Genomic DNA, 25,439 nt, shown 5'->3' with positions numbered 1-25,439 from the left:
ACGATCCTGCCACTCCGAGGATACTGCGACTTCTAGGATCCTGCCTCTTCTAGGATCCTGCCACTACGAGAATCCTGCCTCTTCTAGGCTCCTGCCACTACGAGGATCCTACAACTACTAGGTCGTTAGGGAGTGTACATAGCTTTGTTATTTGGTTTAATTTGCTAGAACCTAGAAACATAATAAGGACCCCATTTAGTGAAGAAAGAACAAAAATCATGTCGTGCAAATTTTATCTATGTGAGCAGTCGAACGTATTGTTTCAAAAACGTGTGAAACGTATTCACACGTTTTAGTCTCATGGACTGATTCGTGGGTTTCTTATCGTATACGAAGTGCTAATTTAACCAAACTGACAGGGACAACTCAGTGAGTCATTGTCAGTGGTTATCAGAGGCGTTGTGACGTCTTTCCATTGTTTGAACGCTCCATGATTTTTCAGGAATGGAGAGTTGCTTGTCAACTGTACAATATCTTGAAGCAACATTTGAATTAATTTCCACTCGGAACAGACGGAAATATTTTTTACACTTATTTACAAGTGAATATTTTCATTCTGATTCCGGAAACATGTGTCGCCATCGGGGTTCGAACCCGCATCGGGTATAGATTTGAAAACGGGTAATTGTCAATCTCAGCTACTGCGGCACATGAAGGCATTATGTGAAATTAACCATTCAATATTTTCATAATTTTACATAATGCTTAAAAGCTCAAAATAATATGTATATATTTTATGTTAGAGCAGGGTACCCACAAGAATGTTCATATTTATAGATAGTTAGATAAACCTTTGACGAGAAAAAACAAATTAGGTAATATAAATATCGCTTGTTCGGGGCTCTATATTTCCTATTATACCCATCAGCATGTATTAACAATGTGCAAGCGATTGATAAATACTAGTTTAGGACCCAACGAAATTATGAAGAGCCGTGTACCATGCATTGTAAATGTCAGCTCGCGACGGAACTTGGCGCACGTGAAACAGCCGCAGAGAACGCATTTCTCGTGCATCACCTAAGGGCAACTCACGAATTAAAAATACAGACAACAAAGAGTTCTGGTTTATTTTTCAAATATTTTCAACTACAAAATAGTTTGTCAAAGTGTAAAAGTAGGGATGAGTTTTAAGTAGGGGAATATCCTCGTAACTCTCCATTCCTTAAAAATAATGGGCCTCGGACCCTGCGGGGCCTCTGCTCCGTTATTTTTAAGGAATGGAGAGTTACTCGGACATTCCCCTCTACTTCTATCTTTTACCAAGAATATATGTGCGCACAAAGCATCCGTTAGGACCTCAAAAATCTTATACATTTATCCGTTTGGTTGGACCGTTGCTTAGGAAGTCATTCGGATTAACAACTTTTAAGTGATTTCTTCGTTTAACAGGTGTACGCTCTTCTTCTCTGCCTACAAGGTAATACAATTTTACAACTTTGATGCTTGTCGAGCGCGGCGTTAAACGAGAAAGACTCAATCATTCAATCATTTATTTAACCGACAGGAATGAATTAGTGTTGACAAACGATCTGTAGATCCGAATAAGGGACTGGACTCTATTTAGCATATGTTGGCACTCTAGACTACTGGACACTCAAGACTTGGTAAAACCCGTGACGATCCGGGTTAGACAAGGTCATCAGCAACCCGTGCTTGCCGTACGAGGCGACTAACGGGATTGGGTGGTCAGGCACGCTGACTTGGTTGATGCATGTCGCCTTATCCAAATTGCGTGAATCGATGCTCATGATATCAATTACTGGATTGTCTGGTCCAGAGTCGATTGTGTACAGACCTCCGTCATACAGGTAGACTATTGCTGAGTGCAGCGATAAACAAACAAACAAACAAGGCTCGGTAAGATTAAATAGCTCAAAGGATATAAATGTTCCTATAAAATCATTTTGATCCATTTCAAGTTACTGTTCGAAATGGGACAGTTGGGTAGATTAGTCTTTATAAAGTTCGATGGTTCGCCGTGACCCTTGGTTCGATTCTATACATTGCTACACGGCACGATATGAATAATGATGAAAACGAGGTAAAACCATACTCATTCGGTAAGTAGTGTTGGAACTGATGGTTTTAAACGTGAATATTGATATTTATAGTTATACTTATAATTATTCTGACCTACATTTAGGTTGTAGCAATGCATACAGATTGGTAATTGTACTTGTATGAGTCGTATGAATATTGAGTTTATAGTGCGCTGGCTGTGCTTACCAATACATAAACAGTCTGGGATGTTAACGTGTAGCATATGGGATGAATCAACCTTGAGTAAATCATGGCTTTGTATTTTCAGCATTTGCTCTATCATGGCAATACATCACACATCAATGACGACAGCTAAGCCATCTGCTGGGTAAGTCGTAACTATAAATATATATAGACAGAACTTAAATTAAAAAGAAGAATGAATCTTCACCGTTCACAAATAAAGCAGCGGCACAACCGCACGATTCCACTCAGTGAACATTTAGATACATGTGGAGGCGGCAACTTTTTAGTTTTCCCGCTATATAAGCTAAATTTTTATCTTGAACCTACATTGTTTCAAAAAGAGCAATATTTCATTCATAAATACGCGCCTAAGTTAAATGTAAAGGCGTAAACTATTTGTCCATTGTCACCCTGGTATTGTGACGTCATGGTTCTCCTAAATGTTATGACGTCACGTAACTATATGTTGCTACTTCATGTCCGTTATTCAGTTATGGCCTGATGAGACTCGTACGAGGTACGAGTTGAATTCGCTAGCCAATTAAAAATGTGTTCAATTTTACTCCACTTATTTAATTATTACAATAGTATTACTATATATATATCTCTTCCTCTCTGTCCCCCCAACCCACCCCTCTCTCCTTTCGTCTCTCCCTCTCTCTCTCCCTCTCTCTATTGTTCCTTCTTTACTTTCCGAGGGTAGATATATATTCAACTTATTTATTCCACCGATGATATGTAGGAAATTATCTCAATGCAAGTGATAAAGTTATCATTTTCTCTTACATAGTGTTTAATATCGAATGTGAGAAACTAACAAACCTGTAGATTTGATAAATACTTTTCCTCTAACGTTAGTAAATCTTATTTTAATTTTATATAATATGCGATTGAATTCCAAATAATATATATTCCATTTTATCAAGAAAGCAACCTGATATGATGCACAAGATAATAACGTGTCTATATACTGCGGCTCGGCCAGCATAGTACTTGCCACACATTAATATTCACTGTGCTTTATTCGGGAAAATGGCAGCTTGTAACTATGTGATTAAATACTGTTAGCATTAGATTATGTTTAACGCTTCAGTGACGTGCCTTGTCGTAGAATCTGATGGTTCGCATATTGTAACTGGGTGACTGTACTCCGACGGGCGAGGAAACCCGTTCATTGGTTTGTCAGGTGTAGATTCGACAACTGTAACATAAACTTAGCGTAAATTCCATTATTTTTATATGTTTGGTTTTCTTTCGATTTTTCCGTCATGAATGGAATAAAACTGCATACAGATTGCTGTAAATGATCACGCCGTAACACTTCAGAGAGACTACTATAAACTACCATACCATGAACGTCCATACCATAGGACTTTAGAGAGACTACTATAAACTACTATACCATGAACGTCCATACCATAGGACTTCAGGGAGACAACTTTAAACTACCATACCATGAACGTTCATACTATAGGACTTCAGAGAGACAACTATAAACTACCATACCATGAACGTTCATACTATAGGACGTCAGAGAGACAACTATAAACTACCATACCATGAACGTTCATACTATAGGACGTCAGAGAGACAACTATAAACTACCATACCATGAACGTTCATACCATAGAATTTCAGAGAGACAATTATAAACTACCATACCATGAACGTTCAGCATTGATTTTTTAATAGTTTTTTTCACTGATAAGATGTGTCATCAAAAATGTATGCCAGTTCCCACAATTCATTTTCAAGATGTGACCGTGCTTAAATGATGCACTTTCTATGTAACCGAGAAAACCTTATATTAGTGTAGTTAATAGGGCAATGAAATGGCATTGAAGCATGACAGAGCATACATAATGAACCATGGAACCGATAGCCATTCTTAGTGTCTGACGTGTGCACATGTCGCACAGCCGTATGAGTGGATGGACGGACAAATAGAAGAAAGGGTGTTTGGTTGAGGCTAACTGACAAAACGATGGCAAACTGACTGACGATAATCGGATAGACAGGACGACGTACAGATGCACCGCTATAAATGTAGATACATAAATAGACAAATATACCTAGGGAGATACTAGAGAGGTAGAATGTGAGATAAGCAGAAGGACAAAGCATGCATATTGATTGATGGACAAAAAGAATAAAAACAGATGTAGAAACAGCTTGTGGAACTACACTATATGTAGAGTATAAAAGACAGATGCAGATCCAGATTACATGGATGATAAGTAGATAGATAGATAGATAGATAGATAGATAGATAGATAGATAGCTGTTATGTTACATTCGAATATCTATCCGAATAACCGGCGTAACAGTGAACGCAAATCTGTATCATATCATATTTGAATTTCTATAACCCTGCCAATAAGTTCGTACGCAAGGCTTGGATACCGATCACAATAGTTGTCAATCGCGATCGCCCATTGCGACCAGCTGCCATCGACACTGCCTCGTGACCTGTTATCAACACCGCCGGTAGGCTGCGTGCGCCTCCTCGCACGGCCAGTTAAGTGTGTCAGTGTGTCAGTATAACAGTGTGTCAGTGTTACAGCTAGGAAGTACAATCAGCCTCGGGCCAAGCCTCGTTGCAGTACTTGTCGGCTGGCCTACGCGATAGACGTGCATCCGTGCATTGTGCAGCCCTAGTCTTACAGCGACAGGGGACGTGGAACTCAGTCTCGCCGAGACACCCAAGGAAGACGGTCTAGCTTCACAGTAGTAGAAATCTAGGGAACCGTTATATAATACGACAGCAGTCTCTCTACTCACATCAGCTGATCGTACGGCAACCTGTGGATTTCTCCGTCTGACCACGGATTTCTCGGCTCGTGAACTTGTTCCGTGTAGGAGCTGATCTGTTCTCCTGACAAAAAGACTTATCTTCTATTTTTTCAAGATTCGGTCTATAAATGCTACTCCCAGAAGAAAACCCGTTGCAAACTTTGCCTCTGTCTAACCAGTACGGTAAGTTTTTACACTTTTTTAAAGGGGCATTGTCGATGTGTATTTTGGAGTGTTTGGGATTTTCTTTTACATAAATGTCAGCCCAGTCCATGTAATGTAGTACTGATTGATGATGCATGTTGTATTTTGATGAACATTGTCATTTGTCAGAACAACTTGTTTCGTTGTCACATGGAGCGATAGCTGGAATAATATCGCCTTGGGACAACTGTTATACTTTTTGTTTAAGAGTGTTTCGTATTCCGTTTTAATAATTTGATTTTTTTCAAATGTTTGAACTTGATTTCATTTATGCTTCATTTGATGCTCTCCGTGGCTTCCTCTACAGAGGCCTTTTATCAAACTGAGGTTGCGGCCACAAGTTTGTTTGTATTTAGATATTGAGGTTGTATCGAGTACACGGTTAATTATGCAATTTGTACTCTTCATGTCCTTCAGTCCGGTATATTGTGCAGAAAACTTAAACTTGAACTATCTTGCTTTGAAGAAATCACTTTGTCAATAGCTGCGTTTGCTATTTTCTGTGAATGAATGTTACTGTCTGACCTATTTGACACCGCGGTGCCATGGCAACCACACTAACATGTCCATATCAAATCATTCGTTTCATTTTGATAAGATCTAGCATTTTTTTATCACACGTATTTTAAAGAATATATCAATGGAAAATATGTTGTGGCAAACATAAAATGCCTCATCTCATCATTAACTTAAGAATACTGACTAAACGAATGCCATTTCTATATCTAAATAAGTATATGCCAAAATAGGGATCCCCTTTATGTTTTAAAATAATTGAAAGAGTATATTAAATGACGTATTGTAAAAAACCGAAACAAATACAAAGAAGTAATTATGATATTTCTGTATGAGTCAGTAATATAATTCATTGGTGTAATATTCTTCATATTTTAAACATGGAATTATGTATTCATGCTCTGTCTGATATTAATATACAGTTAAGGCGATGTGTTTAGGATTTCAAATTATCAAGTTAAATACACTCGACTGCATCCTATTCAGGCGATCGTCATAGAGACGTCTGCATGCATTAATGATGTGACACATGTTCCTATCTCTATGGCTACTCCAGCTACATTGTTATCTGACCATAGCTATTTTGTCCATCTTTTATAAAGCTTTGTTTTATAATGCTTGGAACATTTCATTTCATGTGAATATTTCGTTTGTGTCACCTGCGTGAGCAGATTCCTGCCGTAGCATGTACACGAACTGAATTAGACTACGCTTTAATTCTGTAACCAATAAAGGGAATATCCATTGATTTATCAATCCTTCTGTGTCAATTCCAATTTGATTAAATTAATACGCGGACTTTTACTTCTGACGACAAAACCTATATTGTGATTAATAAAACCGCTAAATTCACAAATAATATTTGCACAAAGAACTGCCAGATGAGAAAAAAGAAAAGAAAATGATATTTGGCCAAAGGATTTTAATGAAAGACTCTTTATAATAGATCAACATGAATGTGCCATACTGTTGGAAGATAATATCGTTACACGAGGAATGGAGGGAAGATGAACAGTGATTGGAATCTTGCTCGGTACTTAATTGGGTGGCACAAACACAGTGTTTAACAGAGGTGATACGATGTGCGAAGTGGGATAAAAACTGCACACCAGCTGTTAATAAAATACGTAAAACGTAGAATCTGACTTTGTGCGACACATTGTCTCAATCAATACAAACTACAATTAAAATGGCGGCGGCATGTGTTGGATTTGGCTTGATGTTATCCATGAGTAATAATTGTTTCTGTATGTGCTCTGTTGTGTGCTGCTACGTTTCACGTGTTTATGAGCACAATGAAATTAATTACACTTTTTGTAAGTCATCCAATGGTCCTGGTATTGGCCCCTGACACGGAGTTGCAGGTATACAACATTAATGAAACATGTTTCGCTCCCATTTAAGGAAATGCAGTACAAGAGGTTGATATTGAAACATTACCCCCCCCCCCCCCTTCTCTCTCTCTCTCTCTCTCTCTCTCTCTCTCTCTCTCTCTCTCTCTCTCTCTCTTCACATATTTGCATCATTTCACCTTGTCCCACCAGCTTGCTACACAGGTGTCACACTTGTTCAATGACCAGGAAGTATTGAGATCAATGGGAGAAGTTTAATCAACTCAAGGTATAAATATTGTTTTTCGTCTTTGCACAATGTCATTGTAAATTTAGGGACATACTTCAAGTATACAATAATGACATTAATATCCGTATCCCTCTTTTGATTACCGGAAATCCATCAAATGTGTTATTTTGTTTTTGTCATCTTGGAGAGCTCATTCCGATCCCAATGGCGTTTGTCCACGCACCCTACCATAGATGCATTGGTTGACTGCTGCTTCGTGGAACTCCCATTTCCCTTTCAACATTACATTTAAAGCATGTTGCCTTGGCTGTAATCAAAATAACAACCAGGCAAAACATTGCAAGACGCTTTATGTAATTTAGACTAGCTCAATGGGTTGTGCAGCATCTGTCAAGAGAGCTGGAGTTTGATGGTTCGATCCCCAATCTGGCCGCGCAATACCGAAAGGTTACCCTGTCTGGCGCTCGGGATTAAGGGGATAAAATCAAGACTAGCCTGCTCGGAGTCAGTATAATGTGTCTGAGTGACATATCCATGTTAAACTGCGGCGTGGTAGCTCAGTGGCACACACTCGTGCATGCACGTCGTTCTATACATGAAATAATGTTGAACGCGATGTTAACCCTCTCTTCACCTCACCTCAGACTATAAATTTCTGTCATTGTCAACATATGCCGCCACCCTCTGATGCCTATTCAGATTATTTTTATGGACCAATATGTTAGCTAAGAGGTTGCTAGGTTTATATAACGCCTGCCATACGTTTTATAGTACGCGCAAAGAAAACCTTTCACTTGACACAGTGGACATACCCCGACAAGCTATTTTCACAGAACTAGGTGTGTTCTATATGCCGTGTATGCCTGAACTGTAGACCCATATGCGTGAAAAAGGTACAGTTGTGTCTATTTATGATCAATCCCTTGTCATGCATACAAATTGTTCGTGACGTTATGTACATTCACTCATACAAACTGAGTACAACAGCCCACTGGGGTATTATTATAACAAGGACTGCAAAACTATTACAAACCAAACCAACACAACTTGAAATAACGTTGAGAAGAAGATGTATACTGGTATATGAAAAAGGTAGAATAAATGTTTGGGTTTTTTTTGTTTCTTTTATCTTTTATGTGCAAATGTAAGTATGTTATGTTTATATGTGCTGTATTATCAATTATTTATTACTGTTACTGAGTGTGTTTACTTTCTTCGTTAACTGTCAATGAAATAATGTTTCGTTTACATTCGTGACTTTTTAGTGAGGTTATAACATAGTATTACAGACATTGCCGAGCCTTGGGGATGATCTTCGTCGACCGTTTATTTTATTTTTATACATTTGCAATGGATCTGGGCACCACGACTTAGTTTCTCAATCCTTGATGACGACAACGTAAATTGCCAAGCCTGTTGTCCAAATTCCAAAATGTTTCTTCAGTGTGAGTCGTGACGTGGAACATGGTATGCCAAACGCGTTTGCGCTTCAATCGTGCGATACGCAAATATTTATAAAAGTAATATTGACAGTTCTTACGTGGAAAATTTAAGTTTAGTTTACCATATATTTTCAAAGTAGTAGTAGTAGTAGTGCTGTTCGGGTTGTTGTTGTTGTTGGTGGAAGTAGTAGTAGTAGTAGTAGTAGTAGTAGTAGTAGTAGTAGTAGTAGAAGTAGTAGTAGTAGTTTTTTTTCTAAAGGTCTTTGGTGGAAACAAAACTAACTGTAAGCGTTTAATTACATTACATCCTCAGTATCGCGACTTTGAAGTAGCTCTCCTACAGCAGTAAACGAGTTGCTTCCAGCAAGCCTTTAAAACCATTGTGCATCCAACATGTGCCTCTGCAATGTATATTAATATTCTTATTATCATATACAGACGGTGAATCACGAAAAGAGATTTGTAGTCATTGTGGTATCATCATATATTAATAACTTTAGATACACGAGGTGTATCCATACCATGTGTTTAAATGTACAAGCTTACCTATTCCTTTAAGTAGTAATCAATATCATCATCATCATCATCATCATCATCATCATCATCATCATTATTATTATTTTTATTATTATTATTTGTTTTTGAATTATTATTTGAATTATTATTATTATTTGAATTATTTGAATTATTAATGTATTGGTTACTGCTGTAAGACATCATAAAAATGTCGTTAGTATTTTCCTGATACAGTGAAATACTGGTTCATGGAGAGGTACAGATGATGCCAAACAAATACACATGCAAACACTAAGCGAAAAAATGTACACTCCTCGACTGGTATGGGATGTTGTCCACGAGGAAATACTTTTCTGGTAGATATGCCAACACGTGTTAATGTAGAATTATAAACTTAGAAACTTAAACTAGTACTTGTTTAATAAAGAAACATTTTTTTTTCATTCATTTTGTGTCCAATTGATATGAACATGCTCTTTGGTATAATGTCATAATCTATGTGAGTGTCTTAGCAAAAAAGAAATTTTAATCTTATGTTTGTATTATATTTAGTAATGACTGTAGAGGGAAACCAAGAAAAGTCTTCATAATGTAGTAATAATATCGCATCGTCCTATAATGAGAGACCCGCATAAATTTAAAAGCTTTAATTTGTTTTCTGGTTTATTTCATCATATTTTACACACGATCGTGTATGCAACCGTTATGAGCTGAATTTAAATGCGACTAAGATTCACATAAGTGTATAAAATAGTTTCAAAATTTAAGAAGTAATTATAGCATATATTTTAATCATCTTAACTAACTCACGGTGCTATTCGTTAAAAAACAGACATATTTCGCTTAACCTTGACTTTTGTCTGCATAGGAGACATACAATATTTCTCAAAATGTCATATCTTCCATGGGATCAGGTTATCAATTTGACAAAAAGTTTATCATGAAAAATCATTAAACCTACAAAAAAGAGGTACCACAAGAAATACTGATACTGTAGAGCATGTCTGTCAAATGTTCATAGTTGTTGCTAGTTTAGTATCAGAAGGTATACGCATTTAAACTCCTTTAATAAACTTTGCTTCTATTTCCTCGACCGATTCAACCTATTGAGTCTATGGCATGTTGAATGCTAATGCTCAATGGATCAGGATTAATCCACGGTTCTACTTTTTTAAAACAAATCTGTAACCAACCTGCTTCGGATTGCGCGAAGGCTTCACAGCTTCCGGACAGAATCGGAGGAGTAAATCAGATTTTAGAACGTCAACAGCACAGCACATCACATCAAATATGAACTTTTCAGACAAAAATATCAGATGCTACAGCGGATAAAATATAGGAGAATCTTCTTGATACGCGGATATATCAAAGTTGTTCTTTTAAGATATTTAGCCAAATTAATGTAGGTCAAAGTCGTTAATAAAAAGCTCATGGTTCCAATTACTTGATTGTAATTCAAGATCATTTTCCCGTTATTGGAACATCGGGATTTACAATTGATTTCCAAATGTCAAGAGAGTTAGTTTTGTATATCAAACCGATTAAGTGTAAGGCAAACTGACAGAAACAATGTCTAGCTAATCTGCCAAATCCTTTGAAAGGCGATTAAGGTGTACACAGATATCAAGGTTTCGAAACATCGTGTAAATGACTGTAAACACTGTGATCATTTTACATGGCAATGAACAGGCTAGTAGTGATTGTTCATACTAGCAAGAACATATATTACTTGAAAAGGGTTGATCCACGTTAGGAATCATTTGTGAGAATATCTTAATAGTTTTGTTTACTCCCACATGTATTTGGAAACAACCCCACACAATAGTTTTTGTAACATTGGAAACCTTGTTCTTCTATCCGAAGTTTAAATTGAACAAAGGTAATGAAATATGACCTGATTAACTAGAGAGAACAAACGTACGGATATCCTAGAAACTAATGATGAATAGTTCCGTTGAATGAGGAGGCTATGCAGGAATAGGAAGTTGTGTACTAGGATTCCGGTCCTGGAAATACAACTTCGTTTTTGTTTTTCGAATTTCCTTTTAAGTTTTCTATATTTAACACATCCTCTTAATGTCGGTCCCTAATGAGTGTCTCTACATTTAAAACATCATGTGTATGTGTGAATAATGATGTTTATTATGCTATCCGCAATGTACATTTGTGATCAAGAGTAATAACGTGCATACATTTTTTTAGATGCATATTTTTACAGCCTGTCCTCCCGTATGGCATCTGTAATACTGCTTTATTTGTTTGTTTGTTTGTTGTTTAACGCCGCACTCAGCAATATTCCAGCTATATGACGGCGATCTGTAAATAATCGAGTCTGGACCAGACATGCTTTAAGTCAGTGGTTGTTGAAATCTATAATCACACCATGTGCGCCATATGTCATGTGGGCTTGAGACATCGTGTGGGGATTAAAATAATGACTAAAGTTTAAATGTTTCAAATTCTCGATGTCGGAATGTAAACTAAGTTAACAATCAATTTGAAACAACATCTTCTTGAACATGCTGCATCTCACGGTCTGGTACTACCGTTGAAAGTACTAGTTAAAAATTTAGGAAATATTTCTTTTTAAATGCCTACGTGTGTCCATAAGAATTGATTACAATGTTATTATAACTTATTGTATTGTCAGAGATTTATTAATCACACTAGGACATTGTGCAGCTTTAATTAACAGACCAAAGTCCAGGCATTTCATATTGGAGCGAATCTGAAAGGCTACACAGACAGAGTGTTATTCACCGAGGGGCGACTTCCATGCGCAATGAAACCATAGCTATATACATATGTAGCTCTCGCACCACTAATGCGTTCCCAATTTACATACCTTTCTTTAATGTCTACGATATGTTAAAAGTATCGGAGCATGATCCACATAGTACAATATATACAAAGGCGTAATACCAGCCTGGCCTAAACAACCCAGGTCGCTTCGTCCCGCGGTGCACGGATTCCAAACTGGAGGGTCTGTAATAGCTAAATATAGATCTGTTCTAGTTTCGGGTTAGGCCCAGTAGATCAGTAGGTCACCTGCGATCTCTTGCCAAGGTCGTGGCAAGTTGCCCACAAACTTTAATCATTCTTGACCTAAATTGAACCTGGCTGTATGCTCCATACACCGTAGAAAAGCATGGCGTTGAACTGGTTGTTGGTTCGAAGAGTAGTTCTGCAAGATTTGACATGGGACGCAATCGACCTGATCTATCTGAGGCGTAGATCGTGGCATGCTTTCGTGTGTACAGTTCCATTGCGACGCTTCAAGGTTAAACACGCGATACATTTCACTGGGTAGCATGTCCATATAGTGTTAAACATAGATCGGCCTGCACCATTGCAGTTTATCTACAAGATGCTCAACCATCAATGTGGTAGGCATTCAACATCAAGATAGATTCAGCAGGGGCTGTTATCGTGTTTATCAGCTTACATAGAGATCAATCAGAGAAACGCATGTGCACAACGTGAGAACGAAATGTCTCCAACATGTAAACTTCGATCCCACATATTCTGGTCAATATTGCGCGTTGCTATGTATTTTCTAGTCGCAGTTCACGGTGATGTCTCGCTTTTCTTATCAGCAAGCTCATTTTATGTTCATAGTATGAAATAATATTTTGACTTTCATAATTATGCAATGTCAAAAGTTATATTTGAAAGGCAATAATACATTATACATTCGAATTCATATCACAATATATTACCCCGATCAGACGCCAAGTCTTCTTGTTAAAGTACATTTGTATATGGTGAGTGTGGTTGCTAAGACAGATTTTCAAAGAGGGACGCGTGTCTCTCATACAAACGGAGATATTTATATCCTCAAGGTGCGTAGGTTATGAGGTAAGGTTACATTACTTTCAAATCGCATACAAAAGTTATAGCAATATATTCTTGAAGTTGTGTGTCAATCCAGTGTGTGTGTGCTGGGGGAAGGGTAAAGGAGTTAAGCTGCCTGTGAAATACTTCTTGAGATTCCAATTTGCTTTTTAGAAACACGTTTGCATTGTTTACTGTGCTAGCTGTTATTAATAACGTGGTAACGTACGAATTGTGAAACCAAGTGTTAGTTCGTGGCGTGAAGACGTATTGAGGTAGATTTTATAGTGTTGTATCATGCCGTGTGAAGTTGGTTGTTTCATTTCACTCTTGTCAGTTTTAAAAGATGTGGGGAAATGTGCCCTACGGTTCATAAAGCATGAGATAAAACGCCTATCATCTTGCAAAAACATGTAAGGAGATGCTCCCATGATGTGTAGAGATAAAAACATATCATATATTGACAGATGTTACAGTGGTGTTTGACACGAAAAACATGTCAATGAATAAACTAATACAATATTTATATTCTAATAGCATGAGAATTACACCTTATGTTAACGGATAGATTAAGAGTTAGTGGTCTGATTAATATTTTTTTACAAATCGAATGGAAGTACATTTCCTTTGAACAATGAGAACTCGACTCTCGACAATTTCAGTTTGTTATACACCAGCCTTGAATCAGACAGTCACGCACTTTTCTTCACACAGTAATTAATGTTCAACAACTCGGTTAGAATTTCGTAATATGCCCGGTGCTATTAGGTGGGTCTCGGCATTTACCGCGAAATCACGTGTAGGAAACGACCTTCCCCTTCGAATTGCTCATTAACGGACGCTAGATCTGGGGCAGACTGATCTTGATTGTGGATCGATATCTCTACGAACTGACCTAGTTTCTGCTGGGATAGTGGTACTGATGTCTTGTTAATATCGATTTGTGCTGCCGGCGATTTATCTAACGCTGATAAGGTAGAAGACCAGTCTAATGCTCTCAAAAAATGAGGTTACATCGTACAGAAAGATGGCTCGTCTTGGAAAATCATTTGAGAAATGAAAGATATGCCAGGCTTCATGTTGTGGTCGCGCAGAGTGGAACAGGCATATGCTGATTTCTTGGAATCGGGTTATATAACCAATAAAGATTGAATGAGTGAGTGGGTTGGGTTTTACCTTGCTTTTAGCAATATTCAACAAAATCGTGAAGGGGGACACCAGAAATTTGCTTCACACATTGTACCCATGTACCCCGTGATTCGAGACCGTAGTGAGATGTGTGATGTATAAATACTATAGCCAAGCTGTATTGATTAGTTTGCACTCGCGTACCTCTGGTTTGTTTCCTGATATGGTTGAGGTTTATGAATAATTCGTATCAGCCTGATGTCAATACGACAGTTGTCTGTGGATCACTACATCAATTAAAAACCTGGTATATATATGGAAAACATGAACATAGTGTACGCTTCTATGTGGCTAGTTAAACATTTCCAATACAGTATGAAACTGTTTTAACTAGTTAAAGTGTTTCCGAACCATTGTTTCTTATTTGAATACGTTTGTACAAATGACAAGCCTCACAGGGCATATTGGCATAGTCTACATCACGCTAACAAATGAACGTATTTCGTGTATAACGATATGGCGAGGTTGATGAGTTATGCTATGACGTCTCAAGTACACAAAACCAATGAGGGTTAGTTAAAAGGTAGCCATTTTGCGATATCTCTGCTTTAAGTTGACATATAGCATCCCTCGTTTTTATGCACCATCAAATGAAAGCATCTTGTATATGAGGATAGAGGAGAGCGCTTGAGCTGCTTGTCGTATATGCGTATTTTGCCTCGCCTACAGTTTCTGAATAATGCATAGCTTCAATGTTGTATGTCAAGGCCATCGCGCAGCTATACGACAGAAACCCGATAAGCTGCGGTCGAGCTAATGGTTTAACCATACACATACAGTCCAACCCACTGCAGCTGACCTAGTGATCTCTCATCAAAGTCTTCTTGCTTTCACCAGGGGATTCTGGCTTGACCCGAGAATTCGCCGCAGGTCATTGACTCAACTAAGAGAATCGGGTTAAAATATTCCGATGATAATGCCAGTTTCTACATGGTATGCTTATGAAGAAATGTACTGTTCACTGTACAAATTCGAAACATTTAGTCTTAATTATAAACCATAACACATGATGCTTCTTGATTCGTTCTATACGGCATTTGCATAATATAACATTCATATACGTTTACAAAATTAATGTCTGATGCTTGAAATTTAAGGCATTTTTCTTGAGGCCAATAATCATTTCATCCTTGGATAGGTTTTAGATGCTACAGTCTCATTACGTGGCTTGTTGCGCAGAGATTGCAGTGGCAAGATGCAAGATGATACACTATCTATGTATATAAATCAACGAAGACCCTTTCGAGAAAGCTCTCAGGGATGAGTTTATTCATTAATGAAACACTCAAATGAATAATCACAATGTGTTGCAGCCTTGGTCTTTTCAGAATCTAGGTTGTTTGGATGAGGTGAAGGATATCTCGCAGATAATCATTTGATATCAGAGCAGATTATTTTTTCAGATCAGCTGTTGTTACGTTCAGCTTCATGTCATCGTTATGTTTTTGTTCTCAAATCGACTGAACATATGTTGAACATCATTAAGTCACGTATGCTACTAAACATGGATGTTTATTCGATTTCATTGTAACAACGTGAAAGAAAAAACCCATTACATTGTTGATCTATGTTCTAAATTTTGTTTAAAAAGGAAACAGTTGCCGAAATACATGAAAATGTCGCATATTGTTCTAGGTTTGCAGAATGTACATAACATAAAACATATTGTGTTGCATTGTACGCATGTAACTGCATTATTCATTTACGATTCTTCGTCAACGCGCTGCTGACTGTTTCCTTAATGTTTTGTGCAAGATTTAATGACGGGAGCCAGTTTTATTCAAAACTTATTTCTTTAAAGTATTTAATATTGTTTGTGATATCATTCTAAAGCAAAGAAAGAACTTTATGAATAAACGCATTACACTGTGCCAAACATATTGGTTATTCTACCGTTTTACATTTCCTGGAATGGTTTTAAGGTTTAAAACATCCCACACCATCCCCTGATCAGAACAAAGATTTATAAATGACGAAGTCGTTTATGGAGAATAATCTCCGATTCATTAGTAATGTCCCCGGGGTAGAGAAATACTGGATTGTTCATATGCCAAACATGTATAACTATAGATCCCGATATAACGAACTTTGGATATACCGAACATATTCTAGTCCTTTCAACTGCGACATATCAAACTTCACTGCATTTAATCTACATTTACAGTGTTGAAAATTTTGAAATCCCAAGCAGTTCTTAACAAAGTATACTTGTTTTTTTGCAGATTTCCTTGCGGAACTGTATGACAGTTATTATGCCTACTCCGCGTGCCTGATGCCCCCCAATATGTGCGTTGAGGCCTACACCACCACAATGTCTGAGGGTAAGCACAATATGATGCCTTATGACGACTCCCTGCCGTATGGATCTTCATTTCACAGGCAACTCGTCATGTCGTCGCCTTTACCCAGAGAACACCCTTCCAGAAGCCCAAGCGTGTCTTCAGATGGAGGAAAGGTGAGTTGTCTCCCTTTATACTTGTTATTCCGGAGTTATCCCTCTTTGGTTGCATTGGAGTACACTTTACAGTATAGTAAGGATTATATTCATCAAGCTGGATGGGTGATAGTCCTTGTTTCTCATCATGACAGTCGTTAAGTGAGACATCAAAGCTAATCTATGTGAAATGTCGTAAACTTGTCATGTTTAAGTGCGTATTGTATTATGACTTCATGTGTCAACGATGTCAACGGTTGAATGCTTTACAGCTTTAAAATGGCACATTAAGAAGTGAGGTGTTATGTATCTCACGTCAAAGTTAATCCACTTGTGATAATTTGTCACGATCGCACATCAGTAAACTATACTCTCACAATGCCTTATAGATTCTGTTGGATAATACAGTTGAATTCAAGTGGTTCATATAAGAACAAAACAAGAGCTGTGATGGAAATGTTATAGGTTGGCTGAAATGTTCGGTGTACCAGCAAGGAGACGCAATGAAAATACAATGACAACTTTGTATTGTGTTTAATTTTCAGGTCAGGCGGAAGTTGTTTTTGATTTTTAATGTGGAAAGGATATGATACAAACAAATTTTCTTTATTTCCCTGTAGGTGAAGCCTCAGTACACAGCTGAGCTGGATGTCCTCTGTCGGATTTGTGGAGACCGAGCCTCAGGCTTTCATTACGGCGTCCATTCATGTGAAGGATGCAAGGTACGCATTTTCCAATGACGCAATACATTGACGTCATCGAGCAAAGTTTTGCTAAAGTATTTTGTTACCATCTTGAATATACTAGATTATTTTAATATAAAAATAAAATAAAATAAAAATGTGTATTTCCAAAACGTGTGTTGGTCACTCACCACATAATTTATTTAATAAATAACAATGCGATACACAATTCCAGGAACTATTGTTTAGCTATATTTGATGGGAGAAAGCATCATCAGATATTACTTATTTCTCTTGCAGGGATTCTTCCGGCGAACCTTAAAAAAGCAACTGACATATCGACCTTGCCAGATGGGATCGCAATGCAAAATAGATCAAAACTCACGAAACAAGTGCCAGTATTGCCGCTACCAACGATGTCTCAACGCAGGCATGTCACAAGATGGTATGCATATCTGTTCATCACCATCAGCTACTTGTTCGTCATTTCAAATTTTTATGTGTAACACATTTCGCCAACATGCATATATACACACAACACTTCACTCACACATACTTACCCTCGCTTTACACACACACCTGTCACACAATACGCAATACACAATGCACAAACACAAAATAACGTGCATGATACAATTACGCACAAATTATGGCCAGGAAAGGATTAAACACTTGAAAACGGTAATTACGTTTATGATAATAGGACATTGAGCATTCATTAATACACATCTAATTGTTATATGTCCATGCACAGATGCAAAACTACCGAAGCGCATTAATATTTACTTATGGTCGAACATTTTAAGGAATTTGAGGGATCGTGAATAAACATGAACAAACGTTTAATTGACCAAAATCAATGGCATTTGTCCGCACCGAAACATTGTCTGAAGTAAAACAATGTATCCAACTCCTTCAGCATTGAGCAGAATATACACGATGCTTTTGTAAAACCCTATAAAAACTACAAATTCCTTTTCTCTTTTCTGTAAATTTTTGAATGATATACAGAGTAAGAAATTGTTCTTAATGCCTCAGACACACAAGCATTTCAAAAACAAAACGAGGACATATATTCTTGAAATGAAATGTCAGAAACGGCGGATCAGTCGCACTAATTCCTTTTCCCTTCCTTCCTAGCTGTTCGGTTTGGTCGCATGCCGAAGGCAGAGCGAGAGAAGCTAGTTGCTGACAAGGAGGTTCTATGTAATACCGACGGCAAAAGAATAGTGGAGCTGCGATCTCTGTCTGACCTCATCACAGCTGCTTTCAGAGAGATTTTTAGTGACACTATATTTTTCCAAAGGGAACACGGCCAACCATCTACCTCCTTACATCTGGATGCTCATGTATGTTATAGTTTACAAGTGGTATTTAGTTTCATTTCAAACATCGAATAAATTTTCCTCACAAGAATTAGTGTTTTTGTCAGTGTGCTACCGATGTTTGTAGACAGTACCAATAAAAAGTCGCAGACTTTGCTTGTTGTTTTAAGGGGTAGAGAAATAAAATAGTATCGACATTTAGTATTTTAGTTCCATTCCATAATATTTGAATAATCTTAAAAATTATTTATATCAAAAAATTTTATGTTGACAAATTATAAAACAATGATGTTGGATATATGATGAAATGATTTTGATATTTCCATGGTAATAGCATTAATGTCATATTCACTACAATGAAAACTATAAGTTTCTAAAGGCCTGGCCTCTGACAGTGAAGGTCCGTCGTGAAATGGATATGACCTCTCAAGAACTACTACATGTCACATAAAATGGAATCATGTCCACGTCACCGAAACGTGTTATATTCTATTCCAGATGATGGACACAGAAGATCAGCAAACTATAATGGACGGCATGAGTTCCGAGGAGTTCCACGACAGACAGATTTTCGGCTTGTACCAGGAACTAATCCTACCCGTGATGGAGGCCAGTGTCAAGTTCGCCAAGAAGCTGCCTGGGTTCACCAACATCCCCATGCATGATCAGATCAACCTCATGAAGCGGAATGGATTCATGGTTGTCCAAGTCGCGGTAGGTTTGGGATTTGAGTTTTATGTGAGACAACTGAGGCTCCTTGCTGCGTCTTTTCGTTTCGTTTCGAAATATTTGATGTGTTAATACAAGATAGTTTCAATTGTTTTATTTACATGTAAGGGCGCCGTATTACTTCCGAAACAGTCAGTTAACAAAGTTTGACATAGATTAATGTAACTATGCGTGTCTTATGTCATTATACTTAATCGAGAAACAAATGCAGTATAAGGGAGAACTGTCATTACTATTGATTTTAAGCATGTTTAAATGCCTAAAAGACGAATGGACCTAACACAAAATGAGATGTTTCGTGTTCTTGTATCAATTGTTTACTATTATTATCATTCGGACACTTTTCAAAATAATAACGATAGTTATTGTATCAATAATGTCACGTTTATTTATGATATTGAACACGTTCCTAAATAGAATTGTTTTGCTTTTTTGCAGTTGCATTCAATTATAGACAGAGAATTCATCAATTTTTTCACCCAGCGAGGGTCGTTGCGGTTGAGTCGGATGTCCCCTATGTTATGTGAGGAGATTAAGTCACTTTTAGAGAGGACGATTCAATGTGCAGACAGAATCAACTCCATGCAGCTTCAAACGGCGGAGCTTGCCCTTTTCTGTGCCATACTTTTAACTCAAGGTACGCATCGCTTATTTATGCTATGATTTGAATTCATCGAAGAAAAACATACCAAGTAAGAACATCGAGATAGCCAGAGTTTTGAATATGATTATATGGTTAGTATATGATTGGTGGTTAAATCTGGAAATAGGTCATTTCGAGATCTCCAGAGCTAGGAAACACTCGAGGCCCAGACCGAGTATTCGATATTCCCGCCGTTTGGCGATATGTGATATTATAGAAAACGTATCATATTGGTATGAATAGAAGATATATGTTCTTTAGCAACAAACATAATATGGGATATCCGGATAGGTGGGATTTTGCGACATGTGTACAGTTGAAGTTATACGCAATATTCATTGTTTTCATATCAACCTTTTCAGACATTCACATACTATTCTAGAAGCAAGGAATTAACTCTCTATCAACAGTACTAATTATTTATGATATTTGTTTGAAGCATTTTCATGTGAAAATATATATGTTGATTATAGTGATATATCGAATAAAATGAAACGTTCAGACACAACTCCACTTCCCGGACTATCCATGTAATGGACGTCTACTTATATCCAAAAGGCTGACGTAGATTCATTTATCCGAGTGATTACACAAGGAAGGCACCGTCCGGATTAATAAGGTTTTCTCTGATCCATCTTTTCACATTAACAAACGTAGACTGACAATGGCGAATGATGCTGATCAAATGACATTGTTTTCCAGAATCTCCGAATCTGTTGAACCCTTCCTTGGTTGAGGACTTGCAAGCTGATCTTATAGAAGCCCTACGGATAGCGCTGAAACACAACCACCCCAAACAGACCGTTCTACTGCCCAAACTGTTGGTTCTAATCTCAGATCTAATTCAAATTGTGGAAGAGTTTCGAGACCATCTCAAGAAAGGACTATACGACAAATCTGGTGATTATTCAAATGTTAAACCTTTACTTCGGGAAATATTCGATTTAAGCTGAGCTGGAACAATTAACAATTCTGAACAATAAATTGTCCAAGATCCCCGTAACAGACCTTTCTTTGTATCTGTATGCTCAGATATTATTAGTATTGGTGGTATTTAATTATGTGGCATTTTGTCAAAGTAGAAATATGACTTTGTACTCAGCACCTTACCAGACTTCCATAGAATGTTGATGTCATTGAAATGATTAATAAAGGGTATAAATCTTAAGTCACGCATGTGTGCGGCCAGCTATGCGGCATACTTTGGCTCCGGATTTATGATGCGAGGTATATTTCCATTTTATGACTTCAATCTCCTATTTGTTAACTGAAAATCGTATTCACCCTAAGCCTGCTGTTACACAGTGGGTTGCTGGATATATGGTGGAACTCGTTTGTCATCATACTTTGTACGTAACCTATCATTAACTTCGGTCTAACGGTCTTATGGGGGAAAGGTCTTTATTATCTTATTGGCATAATTGGCTGTACGCACATTCTTATGGAAACGAATGTCATATTTTCAGACGCCTATATTAGAACCACATACAAAATAAGTTTGATTAATTCAGCAGAAATGAGATAAGGTATAACGAGATGTGTGTAGCAGATGGTCAAAAACTGCTTTAGGTGTGTTAGAGGTAGAAACTGCAAGTAAGTTTGTAAATGCAGCAACGTTGACTGATCTGTTTAAATGGGCAGTCGCTACATATTTGTTCTTATTATCAAGCTGTGAACGTCAGTTTGAAACGTCACCAGATTAAGATATCATATTTTATCATTGTACAAGTTCAAAGCATAATATTGTCTCATTTCACAGAAGTCATCATAGCCCAAATTGTTATGAAATACAATATTTATTTTTTCACAATATATTTATGTATTTTAAATGTAATCAGAAGTATGTCCAATGTCAAAGAATTTTGACAGTGGATTGGAAAACGCGGTCAAGATCAACTATTGGTTCATACGTTCGATAGTGCCTCCACGAAAGAGGTAATACAGGATTTTACAAGATGGGACAATTCATTTCTTGTGTTTGAAAAAACGGGAAATGGCAGCTACGGAGGAAGAAATATAACCATTCAGAATCACAAATGAAAATAGATATATTTATTCTCTATTCACGATATATGTTCATGTTGGATGCTCAATTTGTATAAAAGCAATGTCACAGTCCTCGAAATCCGTGTAGCTGTATCGTGTAGTGTTCAGTCAGCACATATCACATATGTCATGTGTCCCAGAGTCTAACAGAGAGCAATATGGTAAAACGTCCTGTTGTTTCTACATGATGTTCGTCTATATACGAAATGTAGAATATTCTACTGAGCTGCATTACACATAAGATCGTTATTATGTTGTTGGACAGTGCAATTTGAAGCATAATTATATGTTGTTTGTGCCATATAAGCCTATGAAATTTGTATTAGTACAGCAATGCCCTGTTAGTCAGGAATCTTCCTTTTCCGGACAATTCTCTTAGTGGCATCTATGTGAATACAAAGTACATTTATCAGAAAGAATGAGTCGTTAATCCGGACATTTGTCAATCTGGACGATTTAATACAGAACGAAACCATCTGGATTAACGGGGATTCGCTATATGTTGAAACGATTCTGGAATTACATGTATGTACTGTTCAATACACTGAGAACAATGTACTTTGTGTGGGCTTCTAACGCATATCCATAGACTACTTCCCATGGTTATGAATCTATTTTCGTGTATAAGTTAATGTGATCGGAGTTCATGCGTATATCATCATATAATCCTATATACTTGGGTTATAAATACTCATTCAGACACAGCATTTACGGCCGTTCAAACATGACTGTGCAGTAATTGGATAATTGGTATTCAAAGCCCATGACGTTTATTTTGACAATTGCGATTTTTGTTATCAGTCAAACACCAATCTTGGGATATAAATTGGTTTAAAGTAAATGAATTATCATATGTCTGCAGATGTACAAAATATATTTTAGATGCCAGATACATTCTTTTCATTCTTGGTTATAATTAAGGAGAAGACAAAACGTGAAGAAGGAGACCTGTTACGAAAATACAAAAAAATGGTTGAGATTAATTACTTGGGTAAAAATTAACTTGTTCTCCATTTTATGCTGGTATTGTCTTTAAGTATAGACATGTATAGGACGTGCTCATTACCACTAAGACCAATGCATATGTGTCAGTTGAGAACCATGTATTGAATCAACGACCTGTCTCAACATACCTGCTGATGTTTGACGCCAGTGACACTTTTACTGCCATGTTGTTGTCATCCACCAAGAAATGACCCCCACCCTCCCCCCGGGTTGGTTTCCCGCGTGGGGAGGGGGACGGTTAAACACTACACTAATGTCGTTATATTAGTAACCATGGCATCCATTGCATCCATTTAGTCTTCGAGAGATTACCAAAGAACGCATACTTGATTGACGTTATGTGTTTTTATCAGTTTGGGGCATATCTTGAGGTTAGCAAAGGACAATGGTTTGTCAATTATAAAATACTCAAATCTTTTCTGAGATATCTTCTTATCGAATGTGACAGTTTCCTGAAAACACAACCTATCGTTCTGTGCTCCATCCGCGGGAGGTTTCTATGGCCACGAATGTGTACCCGGTGTAATGTATGATCTATGTGACTGAGTGTTCAACAGTCGCTATTTCATGTGTATTGTGATAATTAATAACATACCAATTGTACATATTATATATTTTCTCATGTTTCCTAGCTTAGTGTCTCGTTGAGATTCTGGTAGTATCCGGATCCAGGTTTCTACACCTGTGTCACCATGGAAGTGCTAACTGATTACCATGTTCATGACAAAGTGCTACAGTATGAGAGCCATCATACACATTGTGATATCCTGTATATTGAATTAGGTCAGATTATTTTTGAATTTTAAAAACCAATGATCCAAACTAATTTGAAAGGATAATTCAAATAGAAGATTTTACCATTTCTTCCTACCACCGCAACCGCTTGGCCTTAGTCTCTACTGGTGGCGTAGGCAATGGTATCGTCAGTTCTGGGCTTAGAATTAAAGGTTGAATAAGCAAATCCTACGCTATGTGGCGACTAATAACAAGAATAGACATGGTGTTGTTGAAGGACGATCAAACCAACTGGGCCAGTTCTTTCCATCTGGATTTCATTTTGTCAAGGCATATTAGTGTCTTCACAAAACCCAAATTATTTATAGCTTAACGCCATTCATCACATAAGCAGTTTTAGTGCTAAATCTGTTTTGTTTTGTTTTTTTAAACTTTTTTTTTCTTTTGCAATACTTTTATTAGCAACCAACGTTAGGATTACAAACTGTATACTGTTTTTTATGTTTTATAAGAAGATCGTATTTAAAGAACGTGGCCATGGGAAGTTATGGTCAGAGTCGTATGTCCTCGTGAATCTTCGTAATGGACGATCTGATGTGTGGACGCTTGAGGTGTTCGTAACATTAGTAGTTAACTGTAGCGTACTTCAAGTATGCTTCTCAGGGCAAGATGATATTCACTCTTGTTGTAACAGGTGGATAGAATTGAAGTACATCTCAGAGTTTTGGCCAGATTTGTTATTGGCCAGATTTTTACCAAAATACCAGCCGACAGCTGTGTACAAAACAGCATGTTATTTCAAGATTGACAAAAAATGGTTTAGCTGAACTGTTTGTTTTTATCATTTGTATAATGTTGAAGTTCCGCCTATTTTCACAACCGATGTTTTCAAGAATGTTCACTGTCGTTGCATGACAACCAATGCATTTCTATATGTATCGCCTATTGGTCGTTCCTTGTTGTTAATGTTACATGTGCCCCTACGTCACATCAGTGTACAGACCATCGCTCATAATTATTAATAACACTGGTCCATCGAATGTAGATATCAGAATATATTTATAACTATGTTGCTTCATAAATGTACGATTTGGAAGAGTATGTGTTACAAGATATGTTGAATAAATATGTGCCTTATTCGAATGACTGTGTTTGTGCTGTCCTTTCCTGAAGTCAGACTGCTGAGGGCTACTGTACGGCCGCTTTTGTTAAAGAGACGCCTCAGAGAACTTCCTGCTATGTAAATGTATGCGAACTGTAGAAGAAATCCAGTCTGGTACAGGCAAACCAGACAACGGCTATGTCGTCGGGAAACATGACACACACACATACAGATGACATTGTTATCATCCAATCCACAGTCGCATTTTACAACAAACGTAGCTAGCTGGGGTACTGAGGGCCTGTATTCAGTAGTCGCGTCTTACAACAAGCATAGGGTACTAGGGGCCTGTTCTGCTCGGGAATCCCAACGAGGAACGATCTGCGCCACCAGCTGGAAACGTCATTTTGGGGAGCAGGGATGGGTTTAATTAT

The 25,439-nt window shown here is 37.5% G+C and overlaps 1 protein-coding gene across 1 annotated transcript; it reads left to right on the top strand.

The window, feature by feature from the left end:
- Positions 1-4,840: 4,840 nt before the first annotated feature.
- Positions 4,841-25,031, top strand: LOC124132160 (peroxisome proliferator-activated receptor delta-like). Its single transcript, XM_046495908.2, has 8 exons — positions 4,841-5,205; positions 16,526-16,758; positions 17,358-17,459; positions 17,721-17,865; positions 18,561-18,769; positions 19,244-19,459; positions 19,913-20,111; positions 20,820-25,031. Exons 1-8 carry the CDS (start codon positions 5,151-5,153, stop codon positions 21,068-21,070), a joined length of 1,410 nt encoding a protein of 469 aa, XP_046351864.1. The 5' UTR covers positions 4,841-5,150; the 3' UTR covers positions 21,071-25,031.
- The last annotated feature ends 408 nt before the right edge of the window (positions 25,032-25,439 follow it).

Source organism: Haliotis rufescens, unplaced genomic scaffold (genome assembly GCF_023055435.1).
Source record: "Haliotis rufescens isolate VD_foot unplaced genomic scaffold, xgHalRufe1.0.p SCAF_4, whole genome shotgun sequence".
Lineage (NCBI taxonomy): Eukaryota > Metazoa > Mollusca > Gastropoda > Lepetellida > Haliotidae > Haliotis > Haliotis rufescens.
The sequence above is the reverse complement of the archived record's forward strand: the minus strand, read 5'-3'. Positions and strand labels throughout refer to the sequence as shown.